Source organism: Platalea leucorodia (assembly GCF_965183815.1).
Source record: "Platalea leucorodia genome assembly, chromosome: 12".
Classification (NCBI taxonomy): Eukaryota; Metazoa; Chordata; class Aves; order Pelecaniformes; family Threskiornithidae; genus Platalea; species Platalea leucorodia.
The window spans coordinates 8569819-8594851 of record NC_138834.1 but is presented as its reverse complement, the minus strand read 5'-3'; the positions used below and the strand labels follow the sequence as shown (position 1 = coordinate 8594851).

Here is a 25033-nt window from a genome sequence, read left to right as displayed (position 1 = left end):
TACACAAAGCTCCTGCAGTAGCAGTGGCCAGGGCGCCCTCCCACACAGCCCCCTGCGGGCAATGCGTTGGCTGGGGTGGTGGCCAGCTGTGGGAGCAGTGCCCAAATACTCCCACATAAAGTGCCTTTGTTTGGGAGAGCTACAGCACCTCTGAGAAGGTGCTCGATGCTTTCAAGGGAGGAGCTTTGTGCCTTCTCTGGCTGCTTGGTCCCGGCTCTGAGCCTGTATTTGTCATAGAATCACAGAATGCTTTGGGATGGAAGGGACCTTTAAAGGCCATCTAGTCCATCCCCTCTGCAATGGGCAGGGACATCTTCAACCAGATCAGGTTGCTCAGAGCCCCATCCAGCCTGGCCTTGAATGTTTCCAAGGATGGGGCATCTACCACCTCTCTGGGCAACCCATTCCAGTGTTTCACCACCCTCATTGTAAAAAAATTTCTTCCTTATGTCTAGTCTGAATCTACCCTCTTGTAGTTTAAAACTGTTACCCCTTGTCCTATCGCTACAGGCCCTGAAATTTGTATTCAGGCCTGTATTGGCCCTGTATTTGAGTGAGGATGTGCTGTCTGGGGCTCCACGTACGCGATGGTGCACAGAGTGTGTTTAAGAGACAGAATCTGAGGCTTTGGAGCTGCAGCAGGCTTTATTCTTTGTTCCCTGCTGCTGGCTTTTTTCTGTATACACCAGTGTTGTGACTTTAGCTATTATTTTCTGTTTTAGGTTGCGATAATGCAATCATCATCTGGAATGTGGGAACAGGTGAAGCCCTCATAAACTTGGATGACATGCACGTGGATATGATTTACAATGTGAGCTGGAATCGCAATGGCAGCCTAATCTGTACAGCTTCCAAAGACAAAAAAGTTCGAGTTATTGACCCCAGGAAACAAGAAATTGTTGCTGTAAGTTTGCATGATAAAGAGCATAGAGAGAAAGAACCTTCTTGCTTAGTATATATACCATGTTTAGTCGTGTTTTTCAAAGTAAGGAGAAAATTACAGAAGGGGTAGCAGTGGTTGAAGGATTTGTCTGGGTTTATTGAGATTAGTGTTTGAACTAGGATTTTAGGGCTCGGTTTTAAAACCTGCAGGAGTGTAATTCCACATCTAATCCTTTTGTATAATTACAGTTCCAAAGTTGTGTATGCAAAGCGGAGATTTAGCAGCCTGCATATGTGTTGTAGCTTGCAAAGAAGTCTTCCTTCAGCCTTGCTGAAGTCTGGTAGGCAAAGCCAAAATGAGCCAGGAATGACCACTTCTTTTGTAGTTCAGTGATTGGTTTCTTCCCTCAAGCATCGGGCAGAAATAGTTGGATGCTGCTCCATGTAGTCGGCATCCTGCATGGAGGAGCGGTATGTCCTGCCAGCGATTCTGTGCAGCTAGAAGAGAAGCCACCACCAAGTGGGCTTTTCTGTTCATTGCTAGAGGCTAACCTCTAAATCTCTTTCAGGAGAAAGAGAAAACCCACGAGGGAGCCCGGCCCATGCGTGCCATTTTCCTCGCCGATGGAAACATCTTCACAACTGGCTTCAGCCGCATGAGCGAACGGCAGCTTGCCCTTTGGAATCCCGTAGGTTCCTGTCCCATTACTAGTTTGCTGTTGTAACATCCGTTGAGTTACTAACCCAGACCTGTAGTCACCCACTAAATTCGTAGTTCATATGCTTGGGCATATTCCCTCTTCCATCTACTGCCTGCTCCTGTGCAGGCTTCCCGTGCCAGAAGGTATTGCTGTTATTTAGGCTGGATGCTCACTCAGTAAAGGAGATGAGTTCTCTTGTACCAGTCCCTGCCTTACCAAGAGCAGTGATGAAGCTGGGAGCTGCACGTCTGAAGTGTCTGAGAAGACGTACACAGAGAGCAGTATGTGAAGGTCACTTCATTCGATACGTTATATGTGCAGAGCGAGACAGCAGCGATCCCATCACACTGGCACAAGGCACTGACTAACATGACTATGTCACGTCTTTCCCTTGACTTTGTGAATTTTCTTGGGTCCTGCATTTATTGTGTTTTGTGATTAAAATGTCCTTGGGGAATGAATAAGCTTGTGAACATGGACAGCATTTGTTATTGTAACACACAGATCCTTCAGGGTGGTGAAGACACTGCTGCGTGTTCACTAGCTACAAGGAGCTGTTAATAATTTAGATCCTATGTTAACTTGAGCTTTTCCATTCTTCCGTAACATCCCTGGCATTTTTTTATTTCCAGAAAAACATGGAGGAGCCAATAGCCCTTCATGAGATGGACACCAGCAATGGGGTCCTGCTGCCGTTCTACGATCCAGATACCAACATTATTTACTTGTGTGGCAAGGTAAAGAGAAGCTTTTGGAATGACTGGGTGTGTTTAGAGGGAGACTCCTGCTGAATGAATGATGCCTGTGAAATGTTTCCCAAGTGTCTCGATTGAGAAAGGTAGAACCAAAAAATTAGCACTGCAGCGATGGTCAGGGCTGCAGACAAATCAGGCTGCTCTGAAATCAGTTTGATCCTCACTCTGCAGGACCATACAGAGAGCCTGTGAAGGTCTGGTATGTAACTGGGTGCTTCTTTGAGATGGATTTAGTTAGGTAAAGCTGCTCGTAATGCAACAAGTCAGATACCATCATCAAAACATCTCTTGTTAGTGTTGACCCGAATGATTGTACGTTAGTGTGGGAGGAAGGTACATTTTCGATGTTATCCTCCTTGTGCTTGAAGGTGATGGAGCATGTAGCAACACTTACTGTAATTTTGCAGGGATAAATAATAGAAAACTGGAATCACGTGCTCCTTTCTAAAAGCAATTTGTAGGCATTAAGTGCTCTAAAATGCCTAATTCTGATGCCACAGCTTTGGACTTCCTACAAATAGGAGCCAAAGACAAGATGAACAAGTAATTACAAAGGAGGATCCATACAAGTACGTTCAAGAATCCCATCTTTGTAAACAGCTAATGAGAAATACTTGTTTTATGTCTGCTGCCTCTTCTGCTGTTTCAGAGATGCTAGGGAGTAGAATTGCCTGGAATCAAAGAGAAATTGGTTTATAGCCTTGCTGCCTGACTGTGGCAGAAAGTTTAGCTTTTTCACAAGAGGAGATGTGGAAGTTGACCCCCCAGTGTTGAAGCATGAGCTCAGGTCGCTGCACCACGGTATTTTGAAGAACAGCAACTGTTCAGCCGATGTACTTGGGTTACAGTAGGGATCTGCTTTATGGTAGTTCTGCTGATGCCATATGGATAGCGAGAACACAGCAGTGCACTGTCTGATAGCGACTGCCGTGAGCAGCCTGAGATGAGACATATTTGACTGGTAAGCAATGGAAGTTTTAGCTTGAAAAAAAATAGCTATGAACTGCATTGCTCTGTGGCTGCATTCCTGGAAGGAAAGGCTACGGGGTGAGACCAATGGCTGCCTAGCCTAGCAGGGAGCAGGAGTGCGGGCACGGGGAGCGCTGGCCCCTCCAGCCTCTGGAGTGGTCCTCCTTTCATTTCTTGCAGGGTGACAGCAGCATTCGCTACTTTGAGATCACGGACGAATCCCCCTATGTTCACTACCTCAACACCTTCAGCAGCAAAGAGCCGCAGAGGGGCATGGGGTTCATGCCAAAGAGGGGTCTTGATGTGAACAAGTGTGAGATTGCCAGGTAAGGAGAGAGGCTGTCAGGGTGGGTCGTGTCGTCCCAGCAAGCCACCCCATCATGAGCTCAGCCGTTCAGAAATGGAAAGTCCTGCTACTGCCCCTGGACGGTGCAAGCCACGTTCCTGTAGCGCACATCAGCCAGCTTTCTGCAGGCAAGAGAGGAGTATGGCAGGGAGCCCTCTGTAAAACCCTGGTGTGTGCTCCTTGCTGGCAAACCAAGCACTGCTGGCTGTAGGACCCCGCTGTTGGAAAGACCTCTCTGCCACACTGCTGCTTCTGCAGCGTTTGTTGGGACCTGTGATAGGAAGCGATACTTGTGCTGGGCATAACATGATGTAACCTCAAATTATGCTGGGACTTAGGCTGAGTCTGTTCTAAATGAATGAGTGATATCTAGCAGAATACATTGTCTGCAGAAAACTTGGCATGAAGTTGGTTACAGCCTATGCTGTCAACATATTGGTGATAAACTTTTGGTGCCTAAGCCTGATATGAGTCTCCAGCTTGTACGCAGCAAGCAGGTTGGAAGCTGGTTTCAGGAATTTAGAGAGTAGTTAAAGCAGCAGTGCAGTGACCAGAGTGCAGCTGTGATTCAGACAACATGGCAAAGGGAGAATGCATCAGGTTGCCCAGAGAGGTGGTGGATGCCCCATCCTTGGAAACATTCAAGGCCAGGCTGGATGGGGCTCTGAGCAACCTGATCTAGTGGTAGATGTCCCTGCCGATTGCAGGGGGGGATGGACTAGATGGCCTTTAAAGGTCCCTTCCATCCCAAAGCATTCTGTGATTCTATGATTCTATGATCTCAGGAGAGCAAGTTTGTGTCACTGCAGTGGCTCCTGGCACACTGCTGGTAGGGAACATGCTGGATGTTGCCCCTGAAACCTTTTGATGCTCCTTCGATTATTAATGAAAGCAGGAGCCCCTGAAAGGGACCAGAGCCTGCACTTGCCTGAAGCACAGGAATATTTGAGCAGCAGCGCCCGGTGGCCAGGCTGAGGACGTTGGCGTTTGCGGCACTGGCCCAGAGCAGGACTGCAAGGGGTGACCAGAGTGTGGAGACGTGTGTGAGTGGTGAGCAGAAGGCTGGCTAGTGCGTACCTGTACATCACTGGTGTGGTGCTTGTCTCGACAGTCCGAGCAGTGGGCTGTGCCTCACTGGCAGCCCCTCCTGGCAAAAGTGTGACCCTCTGAAGTCACCCGGTACCTAAGAGAGGAGCTCTGCATGCACCCAGGTGGTTTCCTCCAGCCCTCGCAGGGCCCTGCAAGTCCTAGCACAGCCCGGCTGTGAATCCATAGGGTTGCTCGTTTCCCATCGCCTCTGTCTCCTGGTACGCTGCCGTGCACAAGCGGCAGAACCAAGGCCTCCTTTGCACAGCGTGTTGGCTGTCCTCACGTCCAAGTCTCACCTTTTCTTTCTCTTTGAAAGGTTCTTCAAGCTTCACGAGAGGAAGTGCGAGCCCATCATCATGACGGTTCCTCGAAAGGTGAGCACTACATGCTGGTTATGTGGTTTGGAGCCAACTCGTGCCTTCCAGCCCCAAAGCACTTGACCAATTCATCTCTTCTGGCTTCCAGTCGGACCTCTTCCAGGATGACCTATACCCAGATACAGCTGGCCCAGAAGCAGCTCTGGAAGCAGAGGAGTGGTTTGAGGGGAAGAATGCTGATCCCCTTCTCATCTCCTTGAAGCATGGGTACATTCCAGGCAAGAACAGGGATCTCAAGGTGGTCAAGAAGAACATACTGGACAACAAACCTGCCGCAAACAAGAAAAGTGATCTCATAAATGCTCCAAAGAAAGCAGCTGATGCTTCAAACTCTGTGAGTAAAATCCACAAGCTTTTGGGGATGATGGTCTGAGACGTGATTACCAGGGTGCTGCATCTTCAAAAACAGTTAAAACAAAGCTCAAGCATGTATGACTCAAGTACCTCGGGACTTGGGTGCCGGTGGGTGACCTGGAGTTGAGGTGGTACTTGAGTTGTGCTGTTCCAAGCGAGGCTTCTGTAGCTGTGGAAGATCACTGGGAATTGTGACACAAGGGAAAGCTCGGCTTGTTACTCCAGCCACCCACCTGCCTGGGGACAGCTTCCATGCACCTCTTTTTTTGTGTAAAACCCAGCACAGACAGTGGGACAAATGAACCTCAGACTATGCAGGGCCAGAAGAAGGTCATACAAGTTCATAATTGGGGGCTTTAGCTAACGTGGGGTATAGTAAGCTGTAGAGATGTGGAAGTGACAGCTGTCAGTCAAGTAGGACCTTAAATGCTGTTAAAGAGCAGATACTGGTCCAGTACATCCTTGAAGTTGGCATTGCTGCCGCTGAAAATGCTGGTCCATGCCCTGAGCATCACAACTGCCACAGTGCCTGTGCCAGACGTGTGGCGCATGCTCACCCTGCTTGCCTGCGCGCCTTGGTGCGCTTATGGCTCGCGAGAATCCCATTCAGAGGAGCCGCTTGTTTGGAAAACTCCCGTCTGCGGAGGGTGTCCCGCCAGCTCTCCTAACAAATGCATGTCTTGTCTTGTCTTCCAGCAAAACGAAGCCAAATTGGATGAGATTTTGAAAGAGCTGAAATCTATAAAAGACACGATCACCAACCAAGACGAGCGCATTTCCAAGCTGGAGCAGCAGATGGCAAAGATCGCGGACTGAGCGGGGTGAGCGGCGCTGGCCCCGCCAGCCCAGGCACATTCCAGTTCCCCAGTTCGGCAAGCAGCAGCCTGCAGCATTCCAGTACGAGCTTTCCTGTTCTCCTAAATTCACGTCAACGAGAGCCGATGATTAAAAGCCAAGCTTTCTAGTGAAAATTTTTTTTTCCTGATGTTTTAATGAATTTCTGTGACTGTGTCAAATAAGTCAGAAAGAATAAGTGCTACTTTTACAGTCTTTTTTTTTCCAGATGTTATGAATTCCTAAAAACAAATCCATTCTGACTTTCAATGTTGTGCCCAAATATCTTTTTCTAGATTTAGGGACCAATGCCACATTGTTCTTATCCATTTTTTAAAGTTGCCAAAAAAAAAAAAGTTGCTTTTTATTTTTCTTATTTGCCACTTTGCAGTATTTGTGTTTTAAATTTAAAGGGACAGCACTGCGTGTGTGTGCGCGCGCGTGTGTGTGTGCGTGTGGTGGGTGTTTATATTGTTCAGAGAACAAAACTGAAGCTATTTTGTATAAATCTTCAATTTCGAACAATCAGATCGGTTTCCTTTGCAGTGTGGCCAAGGCTGCTGCTGAGACCCCTCAGAGATCGTACAAGCTGCCTTTCCTGCCTCCCTAACGTGTCCCCATCACCACTGTCTGACAGTTTAATGAAAAAAACATAGTTCTGAATGAGGTGATTCATCCCACAAAATGCCTCTTCTCCTTTTACAGAACTTTTAAACTGGCATCATGCTGCCCTTTTAAAATAGTCCCATGTTTTGGATTCCTCTAGCCCTGTCCAAACGGGCATGTTTTATTTGCCAGTCTTTTTTTATTTTGAGGCAGAAGTTACTTTCATGCAGGAAATGTGTTTACGTTTATCCATGGAGTACAAAGTGGAAGGTGTGCCATGGGAGATGCGAGCCGTGGGACACTGGCAGTCACCAGGTTCTCCGTGGTGTCCGTTTCAGCTGTACGCATTGCTGTAAATACTTGTTTCTGCACCACCACGCTCTTTGGCTCATTGACTTTAAGAAGCTTTTAAAAATCTGTGAGCTTGCAATTCTCTGGCCCCCCACTTCATGCTGATGTTAGAAATTTAGACTCTTGCTTCCAAAGCAGCATTAGCAGTAGATAGGTGACTTTATCGTGACGGGTCTCCGGAAACAAAATGCCTCTGTTATTTTTTACAGTATTTTTTTTTCCTCTTTCCATCATTCCTGCCTCACCACCCCACCCTGCTGTAAAACTTCGCAGGAAATTACTTGTTCCCGGATCAGATGAGTGACGTCCGTCCCCAGACCCCCTGCACTCCCAGGCCTTCGGAGTGCAAGGGACTGGGGAGGGTGGTTTTGACCCCAGTTTGGAGAACTGGTTTCTCACATGGTCCTTCGAGATCCTCAGGGGAGAGACCTCGTGAGCACGCTGGGCTCGTGAGCTCCTCGTGGAATTTCTTGGATGCCTCAGCTCAGCAAACCTCTGCTCAGGTGGGGTCTCCCCTGCCAGGGGGGCTGCCCATGTGAGGGATGGGGCAGGCGCGGGTCCCTGCTCGCAGGCTGCGTCCCTGGGGCCTCAGCAGGATCCGTGCCACCCCGGGAAGCTGTGCCAGGCTGGATTGGTGCTGCCTGTCCCAGCACAGCCTGTCCCTGCGGTGCCAGGGAAATGTCGGCAGCCCGCGTCGAATCCAGAGGTGCTCAAAGACTATCGGGTGTCCGAGAGCTATCGGCTGAGGAGCCTCACTACCTGTCCCAGCTGGGGATCCATCCCTGACGCAGCTCACTGCATCCCCGATGTGCGTGCACGTTTGTGTGCTTGGGAGCCGCCGCACCAGAGCAGCGTCCCCCCGCCCAGGGCATCCCCGGCGGCTGCCACTCGGCGGGGGGGCACGTCCCTTCATCCAGGCTGAAGTGATCCTTTTTTTTTTTTTTTTTTTTTTCCCCATTAGGTTAGCTAGAAATCTTCAAATTCTCCATTTTTTCCAGTGTTTGCATGTTCAGAACTTACAGATTAAGGATTCTCTGTTCTGGAGGGATGTCTGTGTGTGTGAAGGCGAAATCACACCGTTGGGACAGCCAGGCGACGTAGCTGGAGAGGCACGAGAACGGGACGCAAAGAGACAGAGGATGTGTTATAATTGCATAGCATGAAACCTTCATAAAAGTGGGTTTTCTTTGTTTTAAGTGGCGAGCACAGCAGGAGGGACAAGCGTCCCCTGCCCTGTGGCCGTGACCGCTGATGCTGGATTCACAGTCCAGACGCTCCGGGTTATTTGAATGTTTGGTGATGTTTTTGTATTGCAGTAAATGGCTGAGATGATGTGGTGTTTTTTTTTTTTTTTTTTTGGGGGGGGGGAAACAAAACCAAATGTAATGCTCCCCCAAATGGTGATCTCTGTGTCGATTTGTATGTGTGACTTCAGGGTTGTGTGCTCGGGGACCTGTTGTTTTATCTAATTGGAGGGAAATAAGTTTTCTGAGATGCTGGATTGAAATGCCCAGAGGAGATCGGTGTGTGGTAGACGGTCCGAGGAGGGCGGAGGAAAGGCCGCCCTGGTTTTTAGTTTATAGCCTGTATTTTATTTAAATGAACTGATGCCTAGCCAGGCTCAACCGGAGTCAGTGCCTGAAGCTTTTTGTAGCCGTGATATCCCAGAAGAGAACCAGCGAAGTCCTGAAAGATGCGCTCTTATAGAGCGGCCATAGTATCTGTCCAAATATTTGCTTCCATTTTCAAAAGATAAAAGTCATTGATTATAAACTTCCTCTGGTTTGCTTTTTCTTTGACTCTCTGCGTCCTGCACCCACCGCTGCCCGTTACCACGTGCGCTTTAGGTTTTATCAATAACCAGGTTATTAAATGATGGCACTACCCTTAACCACAGCGATAGAAACCTGAGCCTGTGGGGTTGTGGCTGAGCGGGGCCGGTCCTCTGGGACTCTCTTCTCATCTGCTCTGTCCCGGGAGAGCCAGGGCCCATCCCTGGGGTCACACGTGGACTCGCTGGTGATTTCCCTGCGAGTGAACCCAAGAGCTTGGCTGGATGCGGGACTCGATGGCATGGACTTGCTGGGGGGTCTCAGGGTAGTGGGGACTGGGGCGGTGCGGTCTCTGGAAGGAAAGGCACCGGCTGGGGGCTGCCCTGGAGCTGGGGGAGCTCGTTCTGCTCTTCCCCAGCTGAAACCTGCTTCAAGGGCGCAGGTAACCCTGCAATAGCAAAGAGCCCAGGCTGGAAATGGCATCACTCAGTCCCTGTCCAGGTTTGAGAACCTTCCCCCAGCGCAGCCTCCCCGGGGCCGCAGTGTTTCACCCTGCATTTCACAACCGCCCCGGTACACCCTGACCCCGGCACAGCCCCGAAGGCCCGGCTGTGCCTGGGATGGGACAGGGATGCTCTCGGAGAGGCGATGCTCCCTGGCCACCCGTGCACGCCCTGGACCCATCCCAGGGGATGCGCATCCCACAGCCGCTCCTGCAGACCTGAACGCAATTTTCTGTGTGTGTTTTCCGAGCGATCTGGGGCTGACAGGAACCAGGACGCTCTTCCAGCCCCCATAGCCAGCAGACTTTGAGAAGGGATGGGGTGAATCCGGCCCACGGCACGGGGAGTTCACGGTCCTGCCGGGGGGCAGGCGGAGGCGGTGGGGCTGTTTACGGCCCCGAGCAGCAGCCGCAGGGCGTTTGCTGCGGATGTGCTCTTGCAGCACCCTTCCTGCGACTGCACCTCCGGCCTGCTGCCGCGCCGGTGCTTGCGGTTAGGGCGGGGTATTTCCCAGTCGGTGCAGCGCCGTGCAGCCGGGACAACGCCCGGCGGCCCCTGCAGCCCCCGAGAGCTCCTTGGCTGCAGGTTGCCATCTTGGGGATGTTGATGCTGAGATAAGGGCCCCGGCCCGAGGGCTCTGCAAATGCATTGAGCCAGGCCCTCACCCTCCTCCTCCTCTTCCTCCTCCTTGTGTGCGATGGCTGTTTCCCGGTATTGGGGTACCTCCGTGTCCCCTTTCGGGGCAACATGACCTGCCCCCCCCATCCTGTTCATGCCCACACTGTGCCCAGGGCGGCTGGTAGCCCTGGCACCAGGTTTGCCGTCACTTCTGCTTTCAGGGCGGCGTGAGCCCCAGCACGCAGCTCGGCAGAGCTGCCAGTGGGGCCAAGCCGGCCAGGGGGCTCCCACAGGGCACCCAGCACGCTGGGGAGGGGTGGGAGGCTCCTTTTTGGGGTGGCACCCCACATCCTGGCCGCCCTCGCTGGGGGTGCACGCAGCCCCCGGCCCTCGGTGGCCCCGCTCCCGGCATGACGTTCTTCCCCCGCTGGGCTCTCCGAAACCGCAGCCGCTCTTCCGCGCCCGCCTTTCCTTCCCTGCCAGGGCAGGAGGCACAGGCGGAGGGTGGCCTGCAACGCCCCTCGAGTTTTGGTGGTTGCCTGGCCCCGGGGCTGCCCTCGTGCCCCCGCGCCAGTGCAGCTGGGCCCTTGCTGGTGATGACTGCCGGCGCTGCAGCTCGGGGTCCCGCGGCGTCTCCTGGCAGAGGTGAGCCTCGGTGGGAGGGTGCCGGATCGGGGCTCAGCCCCCGGGGACGGTGTGGGTGCAAAGGGGATGCTCGGGGTCCCCCTTGGGGCGTGCGTGGGTCCCCACAGGGTGCCACCCTCCATGCAGTGCTGGTCCCTGGGGTTTTTAGGAGGCAGGTGGATGCTTTGGGGATGTGGGAACCTCTCGGGGATGCTGGGTGCTGGGGGAGCATCGATCGGTGTTCGAATGCTGTTGGGTGTGGGGCCTCCACCCACCGGCGCTGCTGGCGGGCGGTTGGTGTAACAAGGGGGGATTTGGAGTGGGTTCGGGGCGGGTTTGCCTCTCCTCCTGCTACACCGCAGATGCACAGGCACATGGTGGCCTCTGCCTGGGAGCCCCACACCAGCCCAGCCGGCAGAGGGGGAGGATGGGCACCCCAGGGGGGTCAGTTCAAATGTGTATGACATCCCTGCGGTTTCATTTCTGCATGGGAAGTCATCCTGCAACTGCCTGTCCCGCAGCAGCCGTCTCCATCACGGCTCGTTTCCCATTTCCAGACATTCAGCTTCTGTTTCAAAACTTTCTTCTCAAGCGGAGCCGGCGGGGCTGAGCTCCTGCAGGTGGAGGCAGCTCGGCTCTGCCGGCCGCAGCTGGAGGAGGTCGGTGTTCACATCCTCCAGGCCCCCAAAACACAGAGCCCCTCTCCAGGAGAGGAGGAGGATGCTTTGCTCATGTGCGATCCCTCCTTGGGGCTGTTTCCAGCCTGAACGATGGAGCTCAGCATCCTCTCGCAGTGAGCGGGGCCCCGATTTCATCTGCCCCATCTGTTCCCCCTGCAGGTCCCATGGCACCGGGCTGGACTGTGCTGGTGATGCTGGTGCTGGTGCTGAGCACCCTGCGGGTGTGCAGGGCCATGCCGCCGCCGGAGCCGGGGCAGCATCGCGGCCTGCAGTGGGTCTGGGGGGCGGCCGGGCAGGCGCAGGCTGAGCCCCTGCCGCTCTCCCGCAGGAAGAGGGCTGATGGCGGGCAGCAGCCCGGCGCCACCGCCGCCACACCGGGGCATGGCCACGCCGCCACTGCGACGCCCAGCAGCGACGAAACTGATTCCCCCGAGCCCGACCTGCTGCTGGGCTCTGTGCCGCCAGCAGAGTCTGGCACCAACGCCAGCCTGCACGGGGCACTGGTGGCGCTGACCACAGCCGATCTGCAGGGCAAGACCGATTCCCCCAAGCCTGACCCTCTGCTGGGCTCTGTGCCACCACCAGCGCCCGGCGCCAACACCAGCCTGCACCAGGCACTGGCGGTGCCAACCACAGCCGATCCCCTGGATGAGACTGATTCCCCTGATCCTGACCTGCTGCTGAGCTCTGCGCCACCACCAGCACACAGCACCAACACCAGCCTGCACCGGGCACTGGCAGCGCCGACCACAGCCGGTCCCCTGGATGAGACCGATTCCCCTGACCCCGACCTGCTGCTGAGCTCTGCACTGCCGGCAGCACCCGGCACCAGTGCCAGCCTGCACCGGGCACTGGCGGTGCCGACCACAGCCGATCCACAGGACGAGACCGATTCCCCTGATCCCGACTTGCTGCTGGGCTCTGAGCTGACGGTGGAGCCTAGCAGACAGGCAGCACCCAAAAACATCACCACCATCCCCAGCCGGCTCACGTTGCCCAGCGAGGAGGGGACAGTGGCCAGTGACATGGACAGCAGCTCCTCCACGGGGCCACACTTGGCGACCTCCCCAGAACTTGGCCCCATGACCACAGGTTACAAGAAAGGCAAGAAAGCTGGAGCCTCCCCCGCCCCGACTCGTTCAGCCCCTTGGGACAAGAAGCCTGGGGGGACCGCAGTGCCGGTCCCCTGGGACCCCAGCAGGGTGATGGGCAAGTGCCTGCTGGCCATCCTGCTGCTGGCGCTGGTGGCCGCCACCTTCATGGTGTGCACAGGGGTGCTGGGCGCCCTGCTCTGGCGGCGGGCGCGGACGGCACACCGCCAGCTCAGCCACACCGAGATGGTCTGCATCTCCTCCCTGCTGCCCGACGGCGAGATGGCCGCCAACGGCCCCAAGCCCGGCGTGGCCCGGCGGCCGAAGCTGCTGCTCGACGGTGGCTCCGAGGCCGACGGTGACAACCTGACGCTCAGCAGCTTCCTGCCAGAGCACTCCTGAGCTGCGGGGACAGGGGTCCTGCATCCCAGAGCATCGAGGGGCCCGCGGCTGCGCCGTGGGCAGGGTGCCGAGTCCCCTGTGCTGCTGCGTGTGGAGCCACGGGCAGGCGACCCCCATTCCCTTGGGTTTGTGTTTTAACTTGCACTGGCGTGATGGGAAGCTGCTTTCCCCCAGGGTGAGCTCAGCCCTCAGGGTTGACCCCATTAAAGTGTTAGCAGGACATGGTGGTCTCTTCCTGGTGGGGACAGTGCCTGCCAGCCCCCCAGCCCCCTCCCCGCTCCACCGCCTGCCCACATCCCTCTGCCGAAATTTCACTTCTCCATCCTCCCCCAGCAGCAGCCCCAGTCCCCCGGGGGGAGCAGAAACAAAATACGTGGCCACCCCTTGCCAGGCAGGGGGCCAAACCCCAGGGGCTCGGGGGCCACAGCCCCCGGGACCCCCTCCCCGCGTGGGGCTCGGCCTCGTGCCACGGTGTGGGAGCGGAAACGGTGGCAGTGCCGGGGCGGAAACACCGGGGGCGGGGGGACGGGGACGGGTGCACTTCTGGCGTAACGTGTTCCTGCCCTGTGGTCACCTGCAGCGAGGCAAAGGGACGCCTCCGGGACCGCCGCTGCCCGTCAGGGTGGTCCTGTGCGCTGACGGTGCGCCCAGGGCTCGTCCCCGGTGAGCAAATGGCGGTCACAGGCTCTCGGCCTCGTAGGGCGGCGTTGGCCTGGGCTGTCCCTGCCTGGTTGTGACTGGGGCCAGGAGGGATGGGGAGAGCAAAGCCATGAGTGGCCACTGAGGGTCCCACCATCTTGCCTGTACCCGGGGACTGAAGAGGGCTCAGGTTTGCTCCCAGGTCCCACCCCTCCCCGGTGTCCAGGTGTCGGTCACCCCTTGAGCCACCAGCCTGACCCCTTCCCTGTGCCCGGCCCTGGGGGAGCCACCCAAGGGAGCAGAAATGGCCCAGGACTGTCCCTGCCCTGCCAGGCTGGGTGTTTTCCATGTTCCCATCTCTGTCCCAGCCAAGCTCAGCATCCCCATCTCTCCATCCCCATCCCTGCCCCACCAGGCTCAGTATCCCTGTCCCCATATCCCCATCTCTTCCCCAATTTGACTTGCTGTCCCCATCCCTGCGTCCCCATCCCTGCTGTGGCCAGGCTCAATGCCCCCACCTCTCAATCCCCACTGCTGCCCTGCCAGGTTCAGCATTCCCACGTCCCCATCCCCATCCCACCGGGCAGCTTACGCCTCCCTCGATGTTTGCAGCGCACACTTGGGCAGCAAAGCGTTTCGGCACGCGCTCGAGGCACCGCTGCGCCGCCCCATCCCGAGCTGAGCCCTGGGTGCGCAGCTGCCTCAAAAGCTGCTTTCAGGGGCGGCCATCCCGTGGGCGGGTTGGCAGCGCAGCGGCTCACCTGCACCCCGGCCGCCCTGGCCCTGCCGTCTGTTTACATTCGCGCTGTGCTTCGGATATTTTCCATCTGGGGCCGAGCAGCCTCGCTGGCCCCGCTCCCTCCTGCAAATGTAAATGTTTATGGGTGAGTCAGAGCAGGCGAGGGGATCCGCAGCTGGCGGCGGTGGCCGGTCCCCGGATGGGTCACCCTGGCCACGGGCTCCTGGGTGATGCCACCTCTCTGAGGCGAAGGGATGCTTCCATCATCTGGCTTCATCCCACAGTGGCTCATCCAGCCTCTGCCCCTGGCCTAGGCGAGGATGATGCTGGTGGGTCCTGAGAACGTGGGTGGGTGCAGGTCGGAGGGATTGCTCCTGCTCTCGCCCAGCCCTGTGCCTGCCCTGCCTCTGTTCTGGGAGCCTGATGAGCAGCGAGGATAAACTTTCCTCCACCGCCGAAGCATGAGCTGGCTGCCAGGAGCCGGGAATCGCCCTATTTGGCATAGTCAGGAGGTCCTGTCGGGCTGCCATCTCCCAGCTCACGGCAGAGGAATCTGCAGGAAGCCAGCGCGCGTGGCCGCGGTGCCGCCCGGGCTCCAGCCGGTGTCACGGCAGGATCCTCGGGGCACACCGCCCCGGCAAGCCTCTGTGCCGTGCAGTGGGAGTGGGTGGCTGTGTGTGGCACGGGGCTGTGCTGTGCATGGTGATCTGCACGCCGCGGTGCAGCTCCGCAGGATCAGTCCCCTCTGGGTATTTCGCTGGCACAGCAAAGCACAGCCCCACAGAGCAAATTACAAGCAGAACAGGGCTGAAATGTCTCAAATTGCAGGTTACCTCAGGCTGGCTGTGCCGCAGAGCCGAGCCCTGTGTGTCCCCACGTTCCAGCTGCCCCAAATTACAAAGCGGGGCCCGGGCGGCACAGCCCTGCCCAGCGCCGAGGGGCCGAGCCCTCCCCAGCCGCAGGCAAAAATGGCATCGTAATGGCCAGTGTGCGCTGGCACCGGGGCTGCCCATCCCCACACCTCCGCCGCCCCGGGGAAGGGCCCAGAGCAGAGACAGGGACCCTGGATGAAGGCAGTGGGGACCACAGCTTGGGAAGGGTGGGGACAAGGAGGGATGGGGACCCTGGCCAGGGTGGGATGGGAACCCTGGACAAGGAGGCTCAGCCCGACGCTGGCATCAGTGGGTGCACGGAGGGGGGAATTGCAGCCCCATCCCCGTCTGGGCTGCAGGAGCGAGTCCGGATGCCGCTGGCACTGCTCCAGGCCAGCTCGGCTCAGCAGCGCGGCCGCCCTCGCACCCCTCGGCCTCCCCTCGCCTTTCCCCCTTCCCCTCTAAGATTTCAGGGCTGATCACTTAAGGCCGGGAAAAGCCGTTCCAGCAGCTGCATGGAGCCACTGGCTGCAGACAGACGGACGGACCTGTTATTTCTGGGAGCCGCGATTACGTTCAGCGACGCCGGGAGAAACCCAAATGGCGCCGGTTCCCCTCTGGCTTCCCGGTGCCCGTGGCGATGGGAAGGGGCACCTTCACCCCCAGCCCCATGGTGGTCGCAGTCCCCAGGCGCTGGCAATGGCTTTTTTGGGGGGATCTGGCCAGGTCCCCGGGGAGGCGTGCGGAGGCAAATAGCAAGAGGATGAGGTCACCCACCGGCTGCAGCCTCTTGAGCAACTCCAGCCGAGGCGGAGGGGACCGCAGCAGGGTGGGCAGAGCGATGCCGGGCAGGGGGGCCCAGGCGATGTCCCCGGACCCCCGATCCAGAGACCGTGCCCTGGGGAGCTGTGTGGCCACCGCTGCTGCGTGGGCCTGGGGAACCGCAGGGGTAGTTTTCTGCATCCCTGTCTGCACCCCGAGACAGAAGTGCCTGTGCTGGAGCATTTCCAGGCTGGGGTGTTTAGGAAACGGTCTCCTGAAATGAAGGTGGGGGGGTCCCAAGCCCTGTCTGCCCCCGTGCCACAAGGCCAACCTCCAATAATGCCAGGGCACCGAGCCCGACACCCTCCCCACCCCCCTCGGCCCCCGGGCGCTGCGTGGCCTTGGTGGCCATGCCCCACTGGCTCGTGCCTGTGCCCTGGTGGGATGGCCGGGTTTGGGCTTGCCGGGCTGGGCACAGGGGCAGGATCCAGCCCTGGGCTGGGGTGCTGGGGCCCAAGCACACAGTGAAAGGCAGCTGGGTAGGAGCTGTGCCTACTCCCAGCATGGCATCACTGGAAGGCATTTGGGGGTGCCAGCACCCCCGTTCCACCCCGGTGGCTCAGCCACATGGCCACAGGATGGAGTTTTACCTCCATTCTTATGGGCAAAAACATCCTTGCAACAGACCTCCCTTGTGACCCCCTTCCCCACTTGGACCCCAAAAAAGCATTCCCTTCCAGCGGTGCTGAGAGGATGATGGTGGGCACCCGGGCTCCCCCCTTTGCTGGCGGAGCAAGAGGCTGGGAAGCCCCCCCAGCCCCCAGCTGGGTTTCAGCTGGGAGGGGGCTGGGGGCTGCCTGCCCCTCGCCGGCCTCCTGCACTCCCTCCCCAAACCGGCCCTAATGAGAACAAGCTGGTCCGAGGCTGCGGCGCAGGAGGAGGAGAAGGAGGAGGAGGAGGAGGAGGAGGAGAAGGAGAAGGAGGAGGCTCCATCCCAGCAGGCAGCAGAAAGAGGCACAAGGAGGCGAGGTGTGTGGGACAGACCCCGTCCTCCCGGCTCCCTCCCACCGACGCAGCGGCTGCAGGCAAGGTGAGGATCCCGCTGGCAATGCCAGCCTGGCCCCCCAGTCTTGGGGTGGCTCCTTAGCGGGGCTCGGGCTGCCCCATGGCCAGGGGTGCCGCGGCGAGGGCTGGGCACAGTGCCTGTGGCAGGATGAGAGATGGAGCTGGCCGTGCGGCCGTGCGCCTGGGCATGGATGCTGCGCCTGGACAACATCAAAATCGTGACTTTCCTGTGTGTTTGGGGAGCGGAGCGGAGCGGAGAGGGGTTTGCCTGCGTTCAGCCAAGCTGGAGCTGGGGACGCGCCATGGGTCTGGGGGTGGGAAAGGATGGGGATGAGATGAAGATAGGGATGGGGATGGAGGGCTGGTGTTGGCTGCAGCGACAGGCCCTGCTCTTGGCACTGATTTGGGCTTCGGTCAGCCCCTCCGTGGCCATGGCTGCTTGTCAGCTCTGCTTGCTAATGGCGAATCAATGCCTTCACCTTCCCAGGGACCCTTCTCCCTGCTGCAGCCAAGGGGCCCCTCGCTGCAGTGAAGGCAGCTGAGGGGGACGATGGAGGGGCTTGTCCCAGCCCCCCAAAAACCCTTGTCCTGGCAGCGCCACCATTACTGCAGCGAGCCCAGAGCCCACGGCAGTGGCGACGCCACTGGGTTGGGGGTTCAGGGGTCCGGGGGTGCCTCCCGCCTCTGCCGCCATTTGTGTGCTCTGGTTTAATGCAAACCAGATTTTGCAGCCAGGAAGGAGCCTGAAAGCCAAGTCCCGCTGCTGGAGTCCCTCCCGGTTTGCAGTGCTTGCCGGGTTGGGTTTGTTTGGGGGGAAAATGGGAGGTGGGTTGGGATATGGGGCGCCTGAGGTTGGGGGAATTGTCCCGGGTGGTCCCCGCCAACGGACCCAGGGAGCTGGTTTGCGTGACCTTCCCGTGGGGCTGTGCAGAGGGGAGAGCTCTGGGAACGGCTCGATGGTGTTGCACAGTGCGGCGCAGCCGAAACACGCTGCTGTCCCCCGGGGATACGCCACGAGGTGCTGGGGATGGTTGCACCCCTCTCCCAAACCCCACAGGGGTGCAGAGCCTGGCTGGGAGCTTGCCCCAGCTCAACACTCTGAGCTGCGTGCGGGGATGGGAAACACTCGTCCCATGTCCTACGACACACCATGGGCTGTGGCTGCCGGCACGGGGCAGATCCAGCCCCATCCAGCACAGAGGAGTGCGGCACGGCGAGGGGACGGAGCTGGCCTCCACCCTTCACTGGGGATGCTCGGGCAGCTGGGACCCCCTGTTCACTGCACCCCAGCTCCAGGGCTGCTCCTTTGCAAAGGCTCTGGGTGGTCCCGCGCCCTGTCCCAGCACCGCAGTGGCACTGGGGTGAAATCCTGCCGCCAACCTATTTTTAGCTGCGCTCAAGCTGGGAATCGTTTGCAACGGTCCGTGCCGGGACAAGCGGTTGGGAAATGCCGCTCGCGCCGGGGGCTGGCCCATCTGCAGCGTCGCCTGTGTCAAAGTTTCCACTGGAAACCTCAATTTTTCAGGAATTTTCTAATCAGCCAAATGACCGTTGTCTGAAGCTGGCTGTTGGCAGCGGCCCCAGTCCCCTCGCCGTGCACGCAGCATCCCCCAGGCTTGAGCAATTCGATTCAGCTGTTTTCCATCTATTTTTACAGTGTGCCGTTGCAAAACAAACGCAGACCCTTGCTCAGCGTCGGGGCGAGGAAACCAGAGCTGCGTTTTGCTTTTCTTAAGGAAATTCATCTGGGTGAATAAGCAAGCGCCCCAGCTAACCATCGGTGGGTCGACGCTTGTACTTGTCCCTCCGTGCCAGAGCCACACACAGGGCTTGGGGTGGGCGCACCATGGGGTTTCGCTTGGGGCAGGGCTCGGGGATCTCGTTCCATCGGGGTGTTAATGTTTCACCCTCCCCTCTGCATCCTGCAGGCCGTCGTGCACGAGCCCCAGGGGAGATGGCGGTGCGGCTGGCGATGGGCGCGTGGCTGCTGCTGCTGCTGCTGGCGGTGGCCCCAGCACGCTCAGCTGCGCCCCGGCACACCGCGGTGCTGCCCGACGGCGGGGGTAGCGGGGACGGTGAGGAGGTCTCGGCCACGCCACCCGTCCGCCGCGTGACGCCGGGGACCGGCCCGACAGCGGGGGACGTGGCGGGGACCACAGTCACCAACAGCTCGGCGCCGGGCAGCGTGCTGGACGGGCTGGTGGACTTCTTCAAGGAGTACATGCTGCTGGCGGTGGTGGTGGGCTCGCTGGCCTTCGTCTTCCTCTTCATCATCTGCGCCGCCGTCATCGTCCGGCAGAAGCACAAGGCGTCCGCCTACTACCCCTCCTCCTTCCCCAAGAAGAAGTACGTGGACCAGCGGGACAAGGCAGGGGGACCCCGGGCTTTCAGTGAGGTGCCCGAGAAAGCCCCCGACCCCGGCGCCGAGGAGCCCCTCGACAGCAACCGGCAGCTGCAGGCAGACATCCTCGCCGCTGCCCAGAACCTCAAATCCCCCCACAAGGCACCACTGGCCAACGGGGCCCAGGGAGAGCAGAAACCTCCCCCCGAGGAGGAGGAGGAAGGAAGCAAAAAGTTAGGTGACGAGCAACCCGCTGAGCCCCCTCCCCAAAATCCAGGCACCGACGAAGCGGCGGGTGTAACAGGAGCAGGGGGCGAAGGGGCCCCCAGCGCAGCCCAGGACGGCTCCCCGGCCCCCCCCAGCATCTAGGGCAGGGACTCGGTCCCGGGTGAGCCCGAGGAGCCGCCGGCTCGGGGGGACGCCCCGCGGACACGCGATGGACCTGATGGTTTGTTGCTCCATACGTACGTGGCGGCTCGAGGAAGCCCCGATGAAGTCCCCCCCGCTCCCCCCCGAGCCCACCGACCCTTTCACCGGCGGGACGCTGTGGCAAAGCCATGGGTTTTTTTGGCAGATGGTGGTTTTGGGCAGTGCTGGAGTGCCGCCAGCCCCATGCCTCCTGCTGTCCAAGGGGCTTTTCCCATCCCCAGGCACTGTGTGGGTGCACCCCTCCCAGCTCCAGCTCCGCCCCTCGCCCTCCGCCACACACCGCCAGCTTTCTCCCAAATATAATTTTACTCATTAGCAGCATCCTGGTCCCTGCTGGGCGCCTGGCCGGGAGCTGCGTCCTCCGGGCAGAGGCATGGCACCGCGGCCGGGGGGGTCTGTGCAGCCACCCCGCTCCGAGGGGAGCGGGTCGGGGGCTCGACGTGACCCGAGGCACGGCGGGCTGGCTTCGCTGAGCGCTGTGACCATGGAGGAAATGACAACGGGACAACCTTGGCCATCCTTGCCCAGCTAAGGGGAGCAGGAAGAGGATTTAGTGGCAAGGACCTGTCCTTTCATTTTTCTTTCATTTTTCTGCCCCAAAGCCTGACCCAAGGGCAGCCCAGAGCCCAGCTGGACTTTTGCCTTATTTTCTTAACCCCTTCAGCTAGTAATAAAGACGTTTCCTACGCAGACCTCCTCTCCTGTGTGTCTCTGCAGCGTGCGGGGCGGCCAAGGCCCGCTCCCTCTGTCTGTTTGCTCCCTCTATCTGTTTGCTCCCCAGGCCTTCAGAGCCCTCGCAGCATCGTGCTATGTTGGGGCGCAGCTGGTTTTGGCCTCAGCCCCGCAGGGTCCACACGTGCCCCCAGTGCCCGGCAGGCGCAGCCGGCCTGGCCGTGCTTCGGGGTGAGGGCTATCATCTGTGTGGGTGAAACCCCGGGAGCTGGGGGAACGCGCTTATCGCTCAAAAAATCTGTGCGTCAACACGCCGTTTCTGGGAAACTTTTATCTTGCGGCCCGCAGCCGAGGGCGGGGGGGCTGCGGTGCTGCCGCACACCAGCACCGGGACGCAGCTGCGCCCGGCGGGGATGGCAGGCAAACCTGGAAGGCAAAAGAGGCAACACATCCCCGTATCCCTGCATCCATGCACTCCCATGTCCCTGCACATTCCCACATCCCTGCATCCGTGCATTCCCACGTCCCTGCATCTGCACGTCCCCATATCCCTGCAATCCCATATCCCTGCATCCGTGCACTCCCACGTCCCTGCATCTGCATGTCCCCATATCCCTGCAGCCCCATATCCCTGCATCCGTGCATTCCCACGTCCCTGCATCTGCACGTCCCCATATCCCTGCAATCCCATATCCCTGCATCCCTGCACTCCCACGTCCCTGCATCTGCAAATCCCCATATCCCTGCAATCCCATATCCTTGCATCCGTGCACTCCCATGTCCCTGCACCTGCACGTCCCCATATCCCTGCAGCCCCACATCCCCCTAACCCCGCATTTCACCCCAGCCCCGGGGCAGGCAGGGATGCGTCCCCACGTCCCTGCACCGTGACCACCTTTCCCCTCGGAAGGGCGCGCTGGCTTTTATTTCCCCTCTCGCACTTTGTCAAGGGGCTCTCGCGAGCCCAACGAGCCCGTTCTGCCCCAAAGTGGGCGTCTGAAGTTTCCCTGATTTTTTTTTTTTTTAACTGGGAAACCGCAGGACTGTTCCCAGGGAGCGAGGCGCATTCCTCGCTGCAGCAGACAGGGGCTGTGCGGAGGGCCAGCGTCCGGCAGGCGGGATGGTGCCAAGCTGAGGTACCGCCAGAGCGGTCTTGTGAGGAACAAACCACAGCGGCAACACGGGGCCTGCTCTGCATTTAAGAAAAAAATAAAAACGTTGTGGACAGACACATCAGAACGAGCCACTTATTTTTAAATGTGGTTTTTAATGTTTTTAAAAACACCTTAGGTACGAAAAAAGGAAAGTAAGGTTTCTTGGGTGGTTTAAAATCTTAAGAGCAGGGAAAGTTTTCAAATGTGTTTTCTGTTTGTTTTGGAAATCTATGGGAATGCTCCCCTGGAAAAGAGCAACCACCAGAAGGCAGAGGAGGGCACGGTGGCCCGGAGCAGAGGCTAAGCCGTGCCAGATCACCACAGAACATTTCATTTTCCAGCACTGGTGTGCCCCCAGCTCCCGGGGAGCCGGCTCGCACGCTCAGCCTGCGCACCCTCGAGCGGCTGAGATCGCCCACGCTCTCCCCGCGACCCACCCCTCGGGCACAGCGCAGCTGAACCGCGCCCCGCGGGGGCATCGTCCCGGGGGGCACGGCCCGACCCCCGCTCCCCCGGCAGCCTCCCCTCAGCGCTGCGCCCCAGCTGCCCTCCTCCCCTCCGGGGCTCGAACCCGATGGTGCGCTTACGCTCTTTTAACGGCGTACTTGGCCGAGCCAAGGGTTGACTCCTTACACAAGACACGCCAAAATTAAGATTGTTCCTCTAATGGGAGCTTCAAAAACAAGAACCCACAAGCGTTAGACGTGACAGGATCTGGGTCCGCGCTCCCCGGAGCGGTGGCACCCAGCACCCAGCTGGCCAGTGCCCCCTAGAGCCCGCCGGAGCCTCCCGCCTCCCCGGGGAGCAGGAACTCGCACACGGATTGCCAAATGAAACTCCGACACAGCTGTAGTTTGCGGGCAGACGCGCCGCCCCACGTTTGTATACCGCACCGATACACAGACTCATCTGCAGTTCTTACATAAAGACCAAGGCAACGTTTCCCCGCTAAATTCTGTAAAATATTAGGCAAAACTATACATCTTCCAAAAAAGTGCAGCCCTTCCAGTACCGGAACAGCAGGATTTTTCTCTCCAGAGAGAAGCCACTGAGTTCTCTGCAGCTGAGCAGTTTTCATTCTAACATTTCAAATACAGTCGTGACGGGACACCGGCTGCTGAAATACCCACATCCCAGTCGTGCAAGCACTGTGAGAGTGGCTGTACACACACGAACAGTGAGACGGTGTGCGTACGTTGTGCGTATCTTACAGCTTCATTTAGTAGTGCGCAGGATCCTACTAATAGCTAGAATAATTGCACTGCAAATTTAAGTGGAATGAGAACAAGCGTTACAGTCCGTTTAGGCATTGTTTGCTTTCTTCTCTGACTCTTCTTTGTTTGGATCCTGCTTTAACTTGTAATCAGCCAAGGCAGCCTTGATTGCGTCTTCAGCCAACACTACAAACAAAACAAGACAAGTATTTCAAGGACAACAAAGTCATTTAGAACAAAAAACGCCGTAAAAACCAAGAGCAGCCAGCAGTGAGCACCACTGCAGGTAGCGCCCGTCGGCATCTCAGAAGCAGACTGTCAGAAACTGAACGCTTATTATCAGTCTGCTGAGCTAGAGAGTCCAAAAGCTGAGAGAGATCTGAAGACTCTTAAAATAACCCTGAAATCTGAACGTAAGCAAGTTTCTCTTGTGGGCCAACCTTAGCTGTTCCTTGTGCAGAAACTTTATTTAGAAAACAACGTTCAGAAGCATCTGCGCTATTCCCAGAAGTCTCCCTCTCAAAGACAAGTTTGTGTTTGAACTTTCACCGTGTGGTCCTTTACTTACTAGAGCAGTGCAGTTTGACTGGAGGAAGGCAGAGTTCTTTAGCGATATCCGTGTTCTTGATTTTCAACGCTTCGTCAACCTGAAAGGCAGTTAGTGTCCAGTGACCGGTTGCGTGAGGTACAATACAGGCTACAAAGGCGTTTGCTGTCAGAGCGCTTTAAGGCTCCAGAGCCAACAGAATCCACACGGAAGAACATCTCGACTGCCAGGGGCAGTGAGGGATGTCGGAATTAAGGAACGTTTCAGACTGAGCAGCGGCAGGAATGAACCAAGGCATACCAGCGTTACAGACTAAGTGCCACTGGGGGGACTGTTCTGTGCTTACCTTTTACCACGACTTAGAAATGCATTTCTTATCCGGCAGAAAAAAAGTATAAAGACACTCCGTAACTAAACTTTCTCTCAGAAATCATGATCAGTGTGGTTTTGCTTTCTGCCTAAGACACAAAGTACGTCCCTGCAGATTAATGGAGATTCTTGGAAAAGTTAACTATTGCTCTAGAAGTCAGACCACTAGCAGGGCTGGCAGTCGCTGCTTGCTAAGCTACTGTACCACACTGCACGAAGTCAGCGCTGGGATTCCCCGGACACTGTTTCCTACGCGGTCCCAACAGAGAACGCAAGCAGGCCGGAAGCTCTGAAAGCTTTCCGCGGTGTCACCTCTGACTCCGGCGGGAGCCCTTACCGTTTTCCCTTTGACCCACTCTGTCGCCAGCGAACTCGACGCGATCGCCGACCCGCAGCCAAAGGTTTTGAAACGGGCGTCGACGATCTTCCCGTTCTCGTCCACTTCCACCTGCGAGAGCGTCAGTGGCACCTCAGCGGCCGTCTGGGATCCACCGGGCGCCCCAGAGCCACCCTCTCAGGCCCAGGCAGGGCCCTGGCTCCCACTCGGGAGTGGGACAGGGCCTGCCCGGGCCCCGGGGGACACTTCAGGGCGGCGGGGGGGCGAGGGAAGGCCGCACTGCACCCCTGAGGGGAAGGGGGCAGGTTTGGGCCTGGCAGCAGCCCCAGGCGACCCCCTCCCCCGCTGCCAGCGTGTCCCCAAGGTCACCTGCAGCTTCATGACGTCGCCGCAGGCCGGAGCACCCACCAGGCCGGTGCCCACGTTCTTGGCGTTACGGTCGAGGGAGCCGACGTTGCGCGGGTTCTCGTAGTGATCCACCACCTGCCGGGCCACCGCGTCACCAACACCCACCGCGTGTCTGCGTCCCCACCGCCACCCCACCGCCCCTCGCCCCTCACCTTCTTGTGGTAGCCCAGCCTGGCCACCGCCGCCCCCCCGCGCCCCGGCCGCAGCAGGGCCGCCCCCGCCGCCCTCAGCGCCGCCATCTTGAGCCTGGCGGGGGGGCGGCGCGCCCGCGCCGCCCTTTTATAACCTCGCGCGGGACGGCCACGCCCCCGCGCTGCCTCAGGCCTGGCGCCGCCGCGCGCCCAGGTTTTACCCCGAGCGCGGTGCGGGACGCGGTGCAAAGGGGGCGAGCGCTGAAGGCCGCCTGCGGGGAAAAAAACCCCGCGCTGTCGCTAAAACGATCACTAAACGCTGCTTCCAATCACGACGCCGTGTTTATCGCGACACCCGGCGCATGTGCCGGCCGCGGCGGCCACACTCAATATGGCGGGC

General features: G+C 58.2%; 4 protein-coding genes across 5 annotated transcripts in view; 3 read left to right on the top strand and 1 right to left on the bottom strand.

Annotated features, from left to right (window-relative positions):
• Positions 1 to 8629, top strand: part of CORO1C (coronin 1C) — a 48636-nt gene extending 40007 nt beyond the window's left edge. For both annotated transcript variants that reach the window (XM_082324648.1, XM_082324647.1), the window contains exons 5-11: positions 723 to 904; positions 1452 to 1571; positions 2216 to 2320; positions 3488 to 3633; positions 5059 to 5116; positions 5208 to 5453; positions 6170 to 8629. In XM_082324648.1, the coding sequence (XP_082180774.1) occupies positions 723 to 904; positions 1452 to 1571; positions 2216 to 2320; positions 3488 to 3633; positions 5059 to 5116; positions 5208 to 5453; positions 6170 to 6289 (977 nt within the window). In that variant the 3' untranslated portion in view covers positions 6290 to 8629. The remainder of the gene's footprint in view (positions 1 to 722; positions 905 to 1451; positions 1572 to 2215; positions 2321 to 3487; positions 3634 to 5058; positions 5117 to 5207; positions 5454 to 6169) is intronic.
• A 1979-nt stretch (positions 8630 to 10608) lies between these two features.
• Positions 10609 to 13118, top strand: SELPLG (selectin P ligand). Its single transcript, XM_082324633.1, has 2 exons — positions 10609 to 10802; positions 11621 to 13118. The coding sequence occupies exons 1-2, from the start codon at positions 10754 to 10756 to the stop codon at positions 12952 to 12954; spliced, it is 1383 nt and encodes a 460-aa protein (XP_082180759.1). The 5' UTR covers positions 10609 to 10753; the 3' UTR covers positions 12955 to 13118.
• A 3863-nt stretch (positions 13119 to 16981) lies between these two features.
• Positions 16982 to 20447, top strand: TMEM119 (transmembrane protein 119). Its single transcript, XM_082324705.1, has 2 exons — positions 16982 to 17056; positions 18960 to 20447. Exon 2 carries the CDS (start codon positions 18986 to 18988, stop codon positions 19739 to 19741), a length of 756 nt encoding a protein of 251 aa, XP_082180831.1. The 5' UTR covers positions 16982 to 17056; positions 18960 to 18985; the 3' UTR covers positions 19742 to 20447.
• Positions 20448 to 22475: 2028 nt separating this feature from the next.
• Positions 22476 to 25032, bottom strand: ISCU (iron-sulfur cluster assembly enzyme). The gene is made up of 5 exons (XM_082324655.1): positions 24655 to 25032; positions 24464 to 24577; positions 24095 to 24205; positions 23410 to 23488; positions 22476 to 23027 (listed from the first exon to the last, which is right to left on the bottom strand). Exons 1-5 carry the CDS (start codon positions 24739 to 24741, stop codon positions 22930 to 22932), a joined length of 489 nt encoding a protein of 162 aa, XP_082180781.1. The 5' UTR covers positions 24742 to 25032; the 3' UTR covers positions 22476 to 22929.
• Between the last annotated feature and the right edge of the window lies 1 nt (position 25033).

Coding starts and splice junctions, on each gene's coding strand:
- SELPLG (XM_082324633.1), top strand. CDS start 10,754: ATGACTGCCGGCGCTGCAGCTCGGGGTCCCGCGGCGTCTCCTGGCAGA. Junction 10,803..11,620: donor CGCGGCGTCTCCTGGCAGAG/GTGAGCCTCGGT, acceptor TTCCCCCTGCAG/GTCCCATGGCACCGGGCTGG.
- TMEM119 (XM_082324705.1), top strand. CDS start 18,986: ATGGCGGTGCGGCTGGCGATGGGCGCGTGGCTGCTGCTGCTGCTGCTG.
- ISCU (XM_082324655.1), bottom strand. CDS start 24,741: ATGGCGGCGCTGAGGGCGGCGGGGGCGGCCCTGCTGCGGCCGGGGCGC. Junction 23,489..24,094: donor AGTGGGTCAAAGGGAAAACG/GTAAGGGCTCCC, acceptor ACTGCCTTTCAG/GTTGACGAAGCGTTGAAAAT. Junction 23,028..23,409: donor AGTCAAACTGCACTGCTCTA/GTAAGTAAAGGA, acceptor TTTTGTTTGTAG/TGTTGGCTGAAGACGCAATC.